Below are 15,286 nucleotides of genomic sequence, written 5' to 3'. Positions count from 1 at the left end.
TACGCTTTGAAACTGGAGCTCTCTATCAGAGTTTTTCTTTCTATTTTCTTTTAATTTGAGAGCAAAATCTTTGGTGAGAAATGTCACTTTAGATTTAGTGTCAATTGCAAAATTTACAGGTTCATCCTCTAGAATACATCTGTAAGTTTGCTGACCTGATGGAGATTGGAAACTTTTTATCCCACTCTCGGACACCAGTGTAAGTTCGCCGACTTCCGGGGGGGGAATCGTTAATCCCGCGTCAGAATGATCTAGGGTGAACGCATGTGGGTGTGGCGGAGGAGACACAGATGACAAGAATCTCACATAAATCTGTTTAATTTAACAGGAAATAACTTACACTATGCACAAAGTTCCTCAACCAATTAAATGTTCGTAAGTTTTAAACGTCGAGGATGTTTTTCTATCGTCACTCGGAGATGGGCCCTGGGCTGCAGCGGGTAAGGAGACTTGTCGGTAGGCGTCGGCGGCACGGCTCTCTCAATGGACACTGTGCGGACTCTTCGTCTTCTGTGCGTTGACACACAAAGAGTTTTCGCTTTGGACTTTTTTGGAGTGCAGGTACTCCGTAGCACAGTTTACGGAAGAAGTCCTTCTGTCCTTGAAGATCGGGGATTATATCAATCTCCGTTCTCTAATTTGTTTTCTGATTGGCTCCCTCGTCTGTTTCTAAGCGAAAAACGATTCCTTTTCGAGTCACGAGAAAGATTCGCCTNACTTATTATTATTTTAATATAAAATTTTTGCCACTAGGTGTCGATTCGTAAACAAACCTGGGAAATTTAAATTGGTGACGGATATTGTAACAGTTGTTTCATGTTTTGGGACGATTTCCGTTTTCAAAATGCATTGTTACCGACGAAGATGCAAAAGGAACATCAAACCTTTTCACAGTTTCAAGAGGAAGAAATCTGATAACAAATTGTTAGAGTTAATTACGTATAAAATTTACATATTGATTTTTTTAACATTAGTTTGATGAGAACGTTCTTAGGTTTTCATTGATTTTATGAAAATATTTGAATAAGATTTAAATTTATTATATAAGTTGATATATTTTAAGCTGATTTAATGTTCTAAATGTAAGTGGATAACGAAGCAAGAAACTATAGAGAAATAATGTTACAAAGTGGCCACAGTCTCTGTTTCCCTGAATTCTCTAGAGAGATTTTAATTTTTTTATGTTCTGGATGTCGTCTTTCTTAATAATTGATAACAAAATTTACATTTCTATTACTGGAAACATCTTCAGACCACCGAACTTCTTCAGCTTCTGGCAAAACGTAAAATGTAGTAATTGGTAAATGTTTTCGGAACAACCTGATTCCAACTTTGGGTTCGGAAAGTTTGTTTCGAATTGGAATGCATCAAATAGAATGCACCGTACACTGAGCAACTCTATGACCACGTCAGACTCTTAGAGTCCATTGAAATATTTAAAGCCATCCGCAATTCCGATTGTATTGACTCTAGGGACGAGATATGGCTATCCAAAGTGTGGTTTGCATAGTATGAAACATCGTTATGACGACCCAGGTAATGCGGTGTGGCTCGGCATATGTCTTATACTGGCCTATTGAAATTTGAATTCTACATGTGCATTCAAATTAGAAATGAACTTTGAACCTGAAACTGAAATTGGGTGTATTCCAAAAACATTTGAATTGCTACATTTTGCATGTTTTGCTGGAAGCTGAAGAGGTTTAGTGGTCTGAAGATAACAATTGATATACAAATCAACACTTGTTTTCAGTCCAATTTAATGTATTCATTCAATTTAATTGCTGGATTGATGTAAGGTGTTCATTTGCTTATTTTATTTTCCTCCAGTTTCTACTGCTACTTACATTGTTAACAATTGGAAGTCATTAAAGCTATATATATATAGATTTAATGACTTCCAAATCCTTTGGAAATACTTTTTAGTCTTCAGTTATTATAAGATAGAATTGAAAAGCATTTTTTTTTTCAATGGCTCAAAGCAAATTATCAATGTTAAGTGTAAGAAGAAATCACACCATACTTGTTGCTGTCTGTCATATTGTACCTTAATAAAAATAAAAAAATTAATGAAAGTCACAATTTCATGCATAGTACTTTTGTGGTCATTCTGTATCAAATTTTAGTTTGGAGATAGATTATTTAGTCTTAGAAGTGTTATAATAGAGTAAAAGTTTGGGTTTTTGCAAATAAATTGAATTCTCAATAGTAAAGATGCATTTTATAACTCTTAAATTTTCTTTAATCAGTTTAAAGTTGCAAAACTAGAAACATCTCCAAGAAAGTCATTTGAATTATATATTGATATAATTGAAGTTAAGAGAATTATTTCATATATGGTGTAATACTCTGAAGAAACACCAAATAAACAGATTCCATAAAAGTATATTGTTACCAAAAGAGTTTTCTTAACTATTTGCATTTATTTCATCACATTTTGGTTCTAGGCTTATAGCTCAGAAAAATCATTTACTGACTAAGATGCAGAAGAAACATCAAATTTTTTCACAGTTTCAAGAGGAAGAAATCTGATAACAAATTGCTAATTATGTATAAAATTTACATATTGATTTTTTTTACATTAGTTTGAAATGAGAATGTTCTTAGATTTTCATTACATTTGACATCAATCATGCAAATCCAAAGCATCACAATATAATTTGCTTTACATAATAATAAAATAAAATTCTTTGTTTTATTAGGCTGCAATTTTAAAAAATTGTAGACCTCTAAATTCTCACTGTCGTCTGTTCATCTGTCTTTTCTTAATCCTGAGAATGGAGTTACAGATGAAATTTGAGACCAGATGTGGAAACCTTAGGGGCAGGAGGCCCGATTAACTATATATGAACTTCCAATGTGAACCGGATGTCACGTTATTTCAACTGAAAATTTTTCCCTCAAAAGCAGTTAATAGATTACCAGCACAATGCTATTGCTAAAGGGAAAGTATGATGTATATTGGGGCAAGACACTACAGTACTAATTTGAAGTTGAGAGCATATGTTTTAAATTAATTAAAAATATGATTAAAAATTGCAGTTTGACATTGTGACAATGTTACAATAAATAATTGCTCGTTTTTATTTTACTTTTTTTTGTAAAAAAATTAATATTGCATATACACCTCTATTTCCTATAATCTAGATAACCAGTATCCAGACAAAACTGCTTATTGTTGGAAATTTCTGACAATAAGTATGTGTGTGGGGAAAAAAGCTGACCAAAAAATATTTTTGCTGCAGACCAAAAATTCCATTTGGGGCAGATCACTCCTTGGCTATGCTAAAATGATCATCTGGATTATATCTGGCTATGATACAGCTGCTATTTAATAATTAAATATTCAGTAATTTTGCTTAGATGTAGGCATTAGGTGCCATTATAGCCATATTATAGCCTGATATAATCTGGCAGATTGTTTGGTCTTAATCAGAAATTGAGTTAATAGATGTTTATATTTTTGTATATATATCTAGCTATTTCTGATATTAAACTGACTCTGGAGACAGTTTAATGTGCCGATAGGCTTATTCAAGATGACAGGTGATTAACAACCAAACAACTTGCACTCAACTGGCATCTCTCTGAGTAGTGCCAACATAGGTTATTCAAAGGTTTGTGCCAAGTCCTGAGATGTCGAGAGAGACCAGCTGAGTTGTACTGAACTGGCATACAGGCTCTGGCATCTAGGTGATGTAAGGCCATAGATTTAAATGGAGACTATGTGAAATAAGGGTACTTGTAGCCAATTAATTAGGGGATAATGTAGTATATTTGGATTTGTAAAAAAAAAAAAATAAATCTTGAGTAAGAAAAAGACCTATGTGCATTACTTATTGAACATCCTAGTATTTTAAAAATGTTATATTGTTTAATAATTTAAATAGGTAATTCAAAATTTAATAAATTTATATTTAAAGATATACAAAATTAAAAGTACTATGTTAAATAACTAAATTTGTTTTGTTATGAATTTATATTAGGTTTCTAAAAGATGAAGATGCACAACTACAGAATTCTCAAGAATCAAGAATTGTTAATTATAACTTTTGGAATTGTGTGAAAGCAAGATTTATTTTATTTTTAGGATATCCGTTATGCTTATTAAAGGTAATAAATAATTTAACATATTAAAATTAATGAATACAGTAGAGCATTGATTATCTGACCCCCGATTAACCATCATGTCGGTTAACCGACTGTTCTAGTCGGCAAATTTCAAATGTTTACTAGTGATGNCGTTTTAATAAATTTCTAATAATAAATATTTAATTTCAACTCATTTTTGGGGCTTCACAGTGCTCCCCGCCATTTTAAAATGTGGCTCCGAGGTTAGCGACATTTTACCTGTCAGCTCTGGAAGCTGTCAATCCATGCTTCTGTTTTTACGGAAGTGACATAATATCAACAATGGTCTACAGTTTCGTTGTTCTTTCGCGTGTGTCTGATCTCGCATTACATCGAAATGTTTTCTTTTTCAACAGATCATTTGATCAAACAAAATTTCAATTGATTGATGAGTTCATGTAACATCTCTTGACTTCTGTCAAGATACGGATTCATTTGACAACATAAAATTTTCTCATTTGGAGATTGAGCTATCCATATCACTCCCTATGATTTCAATTTTCTTTCAAAAAGGCCGAAAAGGGGTTTGTCTGGGCTGTCTGTCACTCAGAAAATGAGAGTTTTTTTTTCTTTGCTTGCTACTTCCGGGACACATGGACGTGTTGACTTTATGTCCAATGGTCACGTTCCTTTTGTAATGCGTCTGTCTTTCTCTCAAGGTTTTCAGTTTCCAACAGAATCTTGTCGAGTACCTTGGAGTGTTCTCCATTTTGTATGGGACGGGAATGAAAAGATGTCTGCATGAATGGTGGGTATCTGACAACCTCGTCATCCTCTGCAGGCAGCGCTTTTTCTGGGTGTCTGTCTCTTGAACGTTTGACAGTTTCTGCTATCGGTTTCCGATGCATATTACCGCAAATCAAGGTCACGTAGTTCTCAGGGGACATTTTCCTCGATTCTGTGGAATGTTTGATGCTTGGTTTCGATTGACGACTTCGTCATTTTTTCCGAATATCGGCATGTTCGATCGAGTCGGGTGATTTGATTGTTACTTTTCCTTGTGACAGAAGATCGTCTCGTGCGTTTGAAAAAGGAGGGACAATTTTCCTCATATTTGGACTGTATGAATTGCTCAATCTATGACAGATTTCACTTGATTGTTTCTCGCGACAATGTTTTTATAGCTGAAGTTTTGTCTCTGACTCGCGACAATTTTTGGCTTCGTATAACGCATGTGAGAATCTGGATTTCACATTTCATTCGTACTACGAAATACAATTCCTTTTCTTAACAAAGTTACAAAATTCAAGTCTTCGTTTGTGACACATGTCATCAACAAGAACGAAATTTTTTTTTTCACAAGATTTACCTTCATTATCGATCAAAAAGAGTTCACATTACTAAAGTTCTGATTTCGCGACAATTTGTTTAAATGCGCACGCGTATTTACAATGGACCTCTCTCCATTTGGAAGATGATATCNTCCAAATATTCAATTGGATTAAATGTATAATAATGTTTAATAAATTATAAATATCTTAATTTAGTAATGAAATACTTTTTTCTTTTAGTTTATAATATCAATTCCTATGAGATTAAAGTTGACAATGGATAGTTCCTTAAGAAAAGAAATTGATGATATGAAGAATAGAATATCATATTTGGAGATAACAATTGAAAAACTTCAAAGAGAGTCATTACAGCATATCAATAATAATGTGACAGTTGCTATGCAACAATGTTGTAACTATTATCATAGTTCATCATCAGATGTTCAAAGTATGCCAGCACCTCCTCCCCCTCCACCGCCGCCACCACCACCACCACCACCACCTATGCTGCCTCCAACATCATTTCAATTGCCACCTTATATGTCAACTCCAATTTCAAAGAAAAAGGATGAAGAAAAGAAAGATAAAAAAGATTTAAAGTTTGCAAAATTACATGCGGTGACTCTTGAAGAATTGAAAAGTGTAAAATTAAGAAAGACAGGCTCATTTCTGAAGGTAAAGACACTTAAAAGTTATTTTGTTAATTATAATTAGTTTGAATCAATTTTAAATTATTTTAAACATTTTTTAATTTTTATAATAAGAAATTAATGCCATAATATCAAGAAATATTTCTTATCATGTTTGTAATCAGCATTAAATAAACAAAACATTGATATACATTTACAGTTGTAGGAAAAATATTTTTATTTAATTATTTACAAATAGCCAAATGATGATGATGTAAATTCAGTTTTTTAAATGTTAGCATTCTGTCTTTAAAACTTTTTAATCTGTTGTAATCTGAAGAAGCATTACAGTTTAAAAGCAACACTAATCATATTTTAACCATTTATGATGATCATGATTCAGGTATTTATAGCTCACATTTAGAAAGAATTATTTTAATTAATGCAATAGTTAAATTTTGAAAGTTTCCTGAAAATATTTGCAAAATCTAAATATTATATTTTGTCTTTTTATCAGGAGGCTTGATTTTCTTTTGATCAGAGTATTAATTTTTCATGTAAATGTGCTTATATGCCTTTCTGAAAGATTCTGTAATATTGCTAGAGAGAGAGAGTATAAATATATATATAAATATTTTTTATTTAAACCAATGTTTAATTTGATTATTTAGATTAGGAAATTCTTATAAAATAGTCAAAAACATGAATCCAATATAAATTTTAAAAACAATAAAAAGGTACAATAATATATTACATTTTTTAACATGTTTGTTGTTTTCTTTAAAAATTAAGAATTTATTAGTTTGGTTTTTTGTTCAATATATAGGCATTATTAATCTTGTTATGTTATTAAATTGTTTTTAAAGATAAAATGTATTTTAAAAAATTTAAGATAAAATTTTTAAATAGTACACTTGGACTTTAAATAATACACTTGGTTTAGTTGTGTTAATATTGGGAAGATAATATTTGTATAATGTTCTCTAATGTAGATATGGGATGTATAATTTATTAATATTTCAAACTAAAATTGGTATACATTATTATTTTATTACATACCATATTTTTTTAATTCTAAATTATTATAGAACATGACTGAAATTGAATTTTAAGGTTTTTTGGAGGAAAAAATTTTTAAGTAATCAATTTAAGTATTTTATTAATTAACAACTTACAGGTTAATCTAAATGTTAGGTTTGGCAGGTAATGTTGGGCAACTCTGTTTTGCTCACATATATAACTGTTTTAATCCTGCATCATAATGCCATCTTGAAGGTATTTTAAACATAAAGAATAAAACTATTAGCCATGCTCATTTGAATTAATGTGACCATTGAGCAGTATAGCCAAAAATATTTAATTAATGATGCATATAATGCAGGACATGGCTTATTTGTGAAGATTGTTGTTTTTAACTGCAAATGTAAGATGTACAGTACCTCTATTTTTGACAAGTAAAAATGGAAAAAGTACAGAATTAAGGAAATATGGTATTTTATTACATTAAATAAATGGTCTGAATAAAGGATTTTTTGTTTCAGTTAAATTCATCTTGCAATCCAACTGAAGCAAATGAGGAAATAAATAACCATCATTTAGCCACACCAAAGTTAAAATTAAATCTGTGTAATATTAATAATTCTTATAATGGAAAGATTAATCAAAGGTATTTAGTCATAATTTTCTGGTGGTTTTATAAAAAGATTATATTCTATTAATTTTTTTAAAATACTGTACTATAAATATTTATAGTATTTAAATAGTATAGTATAGTATAAAATATATTTACTTACAGCTTTTATATTTTGACATATTTTAATATAATTTTTAAAACCATTGCTTATTGAATTGCTTGAAATCTTAATTAGATGTCTATTAAATAGATAGATACAATTATTACTTTAACATTTTGTATGTAGTTATCTTTATCTTGTTATTCTATATTCAATATTAACATTTTATACTAGTTAGTTAATAGAAAATAATTTTTTTAGTAATATTTGAATTTGTTATAAAATGATGATGATGATTGTTTTATATTTATTTTGATCACTGTTTAAAAATTTTTTGCACTTTCTTTTTCTTTAATGTAAAATAATTTTACATTAGATATATAGTAAAGTTTTTTACTTTATCTTTTATAGATTCAAAATGTTGCTGTTATCATTTTGTCTCAAAGCTATTTCAATAGATTTCTCTATTCTTAGTACTTGTTTATTGCTAAAATTAATTTTAGAAAATAGGAGATTTAAGGGTTGAGACAATGAACACCACTCCCTAGACCAGACATGGCCAACATATGGCCCGTCTAATGAATTTATGTGGCCTGCTATTAATCTTTCAATATTAGCTATGCAAGTCCGAATAGCTCGNTCTGCATCAACGTAATGTGTTAGAATGTCGATCAATGTTTTGTTCAATCGCTCAACCATTCCGTTACATTGGGGGTGATAAGCTGTAGTTAGGAGCCTTTCTACGTGTAGCAATTCGCAAACCTCCTTCGTGACTTTGGAGACAAAATTGGATCCTCTATCTGTGAGTAATTGCTTTGGAACTGAATGTCTAAGAATAACTTGTGTGACAAACGCCTTCGCCACGGTTTTTGCGGTGATATCAGGCAACGGGATGGCTTCTGCCCATCTAGAAAAATGATCAATAAAGACCAATAGATACTTGTTGCCGTTATTAGTAATAGGAAGGGGACCCTGGATGTCCAGTGCAGTGCGTTCGAACAGTCTCGATACTTTTGGGAACGTCTGCAGTGGGGCTTGATGTCCGTGTTGGGGCCTTTTTCTCATTGCACATTCCTGGCAACTATCACAGTAATGTGTAATATTTTTGTTCATCTCGGGCCAAAAGAATTGTGTCTGCAATTTTTTTCGCATCTTTTTCGCACCTACATGTCCCGAGCTGGGAATGTCATGAAACAATTTTAAAACATAGTCTACCATGATTTTGGGTATAACTATTCTATCCCATTTTTCGTTTCTCTCAGGATTTTCCTTTCGGTGATAAAGGGTTTCGTCTGCGTCTAGGTAATAATTTGTGATGTCTAAATTTGTTCCCTGGGAGAAAGATTCTCCCATTAGTTGTTGTCTGATCTGACTACAAAAGGGGTCCTTTAACTGTTGTTTTTTATTTGCGCTTTACTGTATATGGGTTGCATTTCTCCAACCTTTCCTACAGGCATCCGACTTAGCGCATCTGCATTTGTATGAGCTTTCCCTAGTTTATGAATTATTTCGAATTGATACTCCTGTAATGCCAAATTCCATCGACTCAGTCTGGAACTTTCGTCCTTAACATTTATAAGCCATCTAAGGGGTCTACGATCTGTGATAATGGTAAACTTTCTCTTATAAAGATAGGGTCTAAAATGTTTAATTGACCAAATCACAGCCAAACATTCCTTTTCTGTGGTGCTATAATTTTTCTCTGCCGGTTTTAACAATCTGCTCGCGTATGCCACTGGGAGCTCTCCACGCTCGTCTTTTTGTGACAACACGGCACCTATCGCGGTGTTGGAAGCATCTGTTGCTAATATAAAAGGGCTGTTAAAATCTGGGGATCTAAGCAAGGGTGCTGTAATCAAGATTTCCTTTAATCTCTCGAATGCGGCTTCGTGTTCCTCAGTCTAGTGGAACTTTACGTCATTCTTTAACAAATCTGAAAGGGGTTTAGAAATTTTCGCATATTGGGATATATGACGTCTATAATACCCTGTCAATCCCAAGAAAGTTCTCACATCCCTCTCATTCTGGGGTCGAGGAAAATTCTTAACGCATTCTATTTTCGATGGATCGGGTCGGATTCCATATTCCCGACACTTCGTGCCCTAAAAACTTTATTTGTCGTTTCAAGAAACTACATTTTTTTGGTTTAAGTTTTATCCTGGCACTTGATAGACGTTGAAAGACCAATTCTAAGTGCTCTAAGTGTGATTTGACGTCAGAACTAAACACTAGAATGTCATCCATATAAACTAGACAAATTTTGTGTTTTAAACCCGTTAGTATCAAATCTGCCAGGCGTTGGAATGTTGCGCTTGCGGAGCAAAGTCCCATAGCCATTCGGTTGTAATGGTAATGCCCCGACGGGGGTACTGAATCCGGTCTTTTCTTTTGAATCTGGGTCCAGTGGTAACTGCCAATATCCACTCAAAGTGTCCATCGTGGAAAAATATCTTGCCTTTCCTAGCAAACTTAATGACTCTTGAACAAGGGGCAAAGGATAAGGATCTATTTTTGTGATTTTATTCAATTGACGGTAATCTACAACCAATCTGTAGTCTTGGGGCTTCTTAGCGACCAATAATGCCGGTGCTGACCATGGGGAGGTAGACGGTTCAACCACCCCACTCTTTATCATATTTTCTACTAAATCGTCCATTATTTCTCTTTGTGCATAGGGAATTCTATATGGGGCTCGACAAATAGGAGGGCTATTCCCAGTATCTATCTTGTGTTCTATCAAGTCACAATAACCTAAATCAAAATCATCTTTTGCAAACACGTGTTTATATTTATATAGTAGGTCTAACAAAGATGTTAATTTACCCTTTCCTACTTCACTAAAATCAAATAAATTTGCAAATTGAGCTCTGGTTAAATCGTTTTCGTTTGATCGCGTTGTTTTATTTTTTTCTGCGTCTTCCTTTGTTTCCTCTTCCGCTAAGAAGAAATTTCCTATCTTACTTCCCTTGTTTATTTTAATTGGTTGTGTTTTTACGTTCATTATTCTAACAAGTACTTTACCACGCTCTTGTGTTTTGACTAACGTATGAGCAATAAACACACCCTCTCGCTGGGGATGTGTCGGTTCAACTACTCCTAATTGTTGAGTCATCGAGGAGTGGACTTTCCCTTCTACTATGATCTCTGATCGCGGAGGAATGACGCAATCGTCTACTAACGTCACTTCCTTTGAGGTGTTCTTTCTCTGCTCTAGGTTATTAACCGTTATTTGTTTTTGTGTTTCCCGTTTTAAATTTCGCTTGTTCTTTTGCATGCGTTTGTTTTTCTTTTTCATTTCCGTGTTTTTTCTAACGTTATTGTCTTTATTGCTATCTAAATTTTTATCGTTTTTGGAAGATTCACGTGTCTTTGAGCTAGCTTGCTGGCGATTAACTTCGATGCTTTCCCGTGGATCGGGACTGTCGTCGGTTTCTTTTATTTCGGCTAACCCCCAAAAGGTCCCGTATCTCCTGAGGGGAAGCTAAGCTTCGCGTTCTTAATCGAGATTGTAACGTCATATTTTTCGAGAACATCTCTATCTAAGATTCCTTCATTAGTCTTAGTAATCTCGGGGTGCACTAAATAACAATCGTGGAAGAAAATTAAACGCCCGATTCGGAACTTTAACCTAAACTTCCCGAATGTCTCGATAACATGACCCGTAACGCTAATTAACTCTACTGCTCTACTTTCAGCGTGTGGCAATTGTGTTATATCAGGAAATAGAGCTCGCGAAATCAAAGTAACAGCTGCGCCTGTGTCTATGGTCAGCTGAACCTGTCTATTTTCTATCTCGCAAACCATTGTACAAGGAGGCAATTCTTTACTTCTTGAGTTATTGATTCCTGCTAATTGGGTTGCATTCGGGCCTATCGGCAATCGATTTGTTTCGAAATTTTGTTCTCTAAACGTTACAGATGTAACTCTGTCCAAGTCTCGCATTTGTTTTTGGTCTACGGATCTATCTTCCGGTGCGGGCAATGCTAAAAATCTAGGGGCGGCTACGTTGTTCGACGCGCGCTCTGTATCGAAGCCACTTCCGGACCAACCCGGACCACAATGTGGGGAATAAAAGGGCAACGGAACACCTTGTCCGCTGTTTTCGCATGGAAATTGCCTAAATTGTATAGGGGAAGAAGGCATCGGTTCGGCCTGACTCACTCCAAAGGGGCCCGGCAGTCCTCTAATGGGGTTTTGCCATTCAGGTGCGTCTCGACTCGTTTCCCACCTTCTGTGGAATTGAGAAGGNGCATTGAATAGACTAGTGACTAGTATAATGTTATTTGTTTAATTATTGTACAATATAACGAATAAAATATCTAATTATTCTTAATATAATGTTTTACTATATTGCCCAGAAAATTCTTTTTTGCCCCCCAAAATATAAATTGTTACTAATCGCCCCCTCAACATGGAAAAACGCCCACATGGGGGCGATATCGCCCCGTTGAGAAACAGTGATCTAAAGTAACAATAAATACTATAAATTCTAGAAATATACAATAAGAATCAAAAGCTAAATACATTAGCAAAAAGTAGATATAATTTTAATCATTTTTATTATATAAAATATTCAAAGTCTTACTGTGATTTTTTCAGTAGCCTTTAAATGATTTTCATACCAAATATTTTGTTTCTGATTCTCAAATTTTAAATCATTTTTTAAATGGTCTACATTCTTTGTAAATGAATTCTGAAATGTATTTAAAACATTACATATGTCATCCGATCTTTTTTTATGGATTTCAACAAGAGTATCTGTAAAATTATAATAAATATATTTTAAAGATTTGATATATATGTATATAAAACATATTATATATTATGCCAAAACTATAAATAACTTGCCAAAATTTTTTTCTAAATCATTATATGAAGATCTATGTTTTTGATCCATTTCTTCAACGCAAGTTTTCAATAAATTAATTTTTTTTAAAATACCATCTTTCATGTCTTGTAAAATAATGGTATTTTCNTTTCAACTGCTTTTTATTTTATAAAATCTGTCTTCTTGCGCCACCAGAGGGCCTTTTAAACAATAGGTAGTCTGTTAGCGTTGGTCAGTAGTAGTCCAAATTCAATATGAACGTTTGTTTCTTGAAAATTTGATCACGATTTAAATACAGTATTTACTTTTAATATTGCCGATATGTCATCGAAAAGAAAACGTGTTGTATTATCATTAAAAGACAAATTAAAGTATTTGTTTCGATTATCAGGATTTTCCCTTATCCGGACTACCTTCATCCCCAATTAGTCCGGATAATCGAGGTTCTACTGTAATAGCATTGTAATTGTAGAGATCCCAAAGTCTCAACCTGGATTGGATGCCATTCTAAGACTGTTATTCTGATATTCTCCCACTTCTACAAAGGATTTTTAATAACAGATATCGGCATTAATCCTCTTTCTCAGAAGAAAACATATCTCGCCGAGTTTCTTGGTGTTCTTCATTCAAGAGTTCTTGGCATTCTTCTGTCGTCAGATCCGTTTCAGGTTCCATTACGAACTCTTCAATGTTCTTTATTTCTCAGATGTGATTTTTGTTACTGCTTTAGCTGCTGGAGTCTTTTTATTATACAGCATTTTTCTTAAATAAGATTGAACTGAGGCCTGTAGACCTGTTTATGCCCTACTGCCCAGCAACATTAGGTATCTTCTGTCCACTCTCTACCTTTGCTATTATACTCTCATTTTTCGAAAAGAAAAACATACGCAAAACTTAACGAGTGCCTACCTGACAGTCTCGCAAATACACAAAAGAAGTGTTTTGTCAGAAAAATAGAAGGCTGGAATTACAAGGGAGAATTTCAAAGTTCAGAGGAATACTATCTGATCGGTATATACTGGCTTAGCGTCGATGTTGACGTCTCCCACACATTGAAAAGTTTCGAATTGTTGCCCGAAGACGAAGGAAGACCAATCGGTATTCATTATTTTACGTCACTTCTTCTTGTGCTTGTTCTGTGGGGTGTTCGTTATCCAATCATGTGTTCATTGTCCTAACATAAAAATCTTTCACGAAAGTGTTCGTTATCCGATCTGTTCGTTAACCGATCACCCACTGTATTTAACAAATATATCAGGTTTATTGAACTAGTTTAGAAAATCTGAATCTCATCCAGAAAAATCAGTCTTAAATCTGTAAACCACATATCAAATCACAAAACATATTGTATTAAAATTAGTTTTGGTCAGAAAGTTCAGAATATAGATAAATATTTATTAAATAAAAACTAAAATTTGAAATAATAAACTAATAGCTTATTATTATTCATATATATATTTTAAATATTTTTACTTTTGATGCTTGATTTTTTAATTTGGTTTCTGTTCTCTTACGATGTGACACTAATTGCTTCACAGCTTCAAATTCATGTTGAGATTTTTGTAATTTCTGTTAAATATTATATAATTTTTAATACCAGAAATAAATTGTGTGATCATTTTATTAAGGAAAAATAAAGACACTTACATTTTGTACAGAGCTTAATTTTTTCTATCTTTTTTTAACTGCACTATTACTTTTTCTAAGTATGTTTTACATTTATCGAGTTCAATCTTTTTTTCCGAAAGTTCATTTTTTGTATTTGTAGCTTGAAAGCTCACCTGTTAAAAATTTTAAATCAATAAATTAAATTTTATGTTGAATATAATTTATCTTGATGTCATAATATAAGATTACTTCTTCCAACTTTTCCTGTAGTTTTTCTACTTCATTTGTTTTTTCATTGAAAGTTTTTCTTGTACTACTTAATTCATTTTCTAATGAACTAATATGAAAAAAAATTTAAGTTTATTTCATAGCATTTAAAGTAATTATATTACAGGATCATTATATCTTACAAACTGTTATAAATAAATTTTATGTTTTAATTAACTTTAATTACATTCTTTTTAAATTAAAAGAACATATGAAAGTTAAAAAATGCATTTATACAGGATACATAGTAAAGTCCTTATATATCCATGTAACTGACAAATAGTTACAGTTATGAATGTGATATATAGTTATAGTAAAAGTATATATATAGTATAGTATGACTACACACTATAAGACTTAGCCACTCGCATCACCCCTAGTGGTAAAATTCAGAAGTTAGCAGTCCTATTTAAAAAATAATGTATCATATTGAAAAAAGTCAATTACAAACTTGTAGAACATGATCAATTTAGTATTAAAGGAAACTCTGTGCATGAATAGCACGAACAGAAAGTATGAAATCCTGATGCGCATTTCAAGCACAGACAGTGAAATGTAAGTAGTATATATATGAGAGACTCTGGGATAATTTGGTTAACTTCGCGAGGTTTATAACTTTTATCCCAGAAACTCTCACGATTTTGAGGGAAAGACGTCGAGCAGGGGCTAAAATCGTGCAAAATCGCAGAATCTCTCCACCGATTCCGAGATAATTACCATCCCAGAAACTCTCATAGGAGTCGAAACCACACCCATTTTCGATGCCCCTTCGGTTATACTTCTCCGCGAGATTTGAACGAGAGTTTCTGGAATAAATCG

The 15,286-nt window shown here is 32.8% G+C and overlaps 2 protein-coding genes across 2 annotated transcripts in view; one reads left to right on the top strand and one right to left on the bottom strand.

Annotated features, from left to right (window-relative positions):
* The first annotated feature begins 757 nt into the window (after positions 1-757).
* LOC111614387 (shootin-1-like) lies at positions 758-9,066 on the top strand. The gene is made up of 5 exons (XM_023355758.1): positions 758-924; positions 3,987-4,113; positions 5,643-6,077; positions 7,573-7,697; positions 9,027-9,066. Exons 1-5 carry the CDS (start codon positions 845-847, stop codon positions 9,064-9,066), a joined length of 807 nt encoding a protein of 268 aa, XP_023211526.1. The 5' UTR covers positions 758-844.
* Positions 9,067-14,114: 5,048 nt separating this feature from the next.
* LOC111614386 (kinesin-like protein KIF11) overlaps positions 14,115-15,286 on the bottom strand; it is a 37,167-nt gene continuing 35,995 nt past the window's right edge. Inside the window, exons 19-21 of the mRNA XM_023355756.1 lie at positions 14,450-14,537; positions 14,240-14,373; positions 14,115-14,161 (exon numbers count right to left, since the gene is read on the bottom strand). Coding sequence (XP_023211524.1) covers positions 14,254-14,373; positions 14,450-14,537 — 208 coding nt within the window. The 3' untranslated portion in view covers positions 14,115-14,161; positions 14,240-14,253. The remainder of the gene's footprint in view (positions 14,162-14,239; positions 14,374-14,449; positions 14,538-15,286) is intronic.

This window comes from Centruroides sculpturatus, unplaced genomic scaffold (genome assembly GCF_000671375.1).
Source record: "Centruroides sculpturatus isolate CEXI.00-Female unplaced genomic scaffold, Cexi_2.0 scaffold2076, whole genome shotgun sequence".
In the NCBI taxonomy this organism is placed as follows: Eukaryota; Metazoa; Arthropoda; class Arachnida; order Scorpiones; family Buthidae; genus Centruroides; species Centruroides sculpturatus.
The sequence above is the reverse complement of the archived record's forward strand: the minus strand, read 5'-3'. Positions and strand labels throughout refer to the sequence as shown.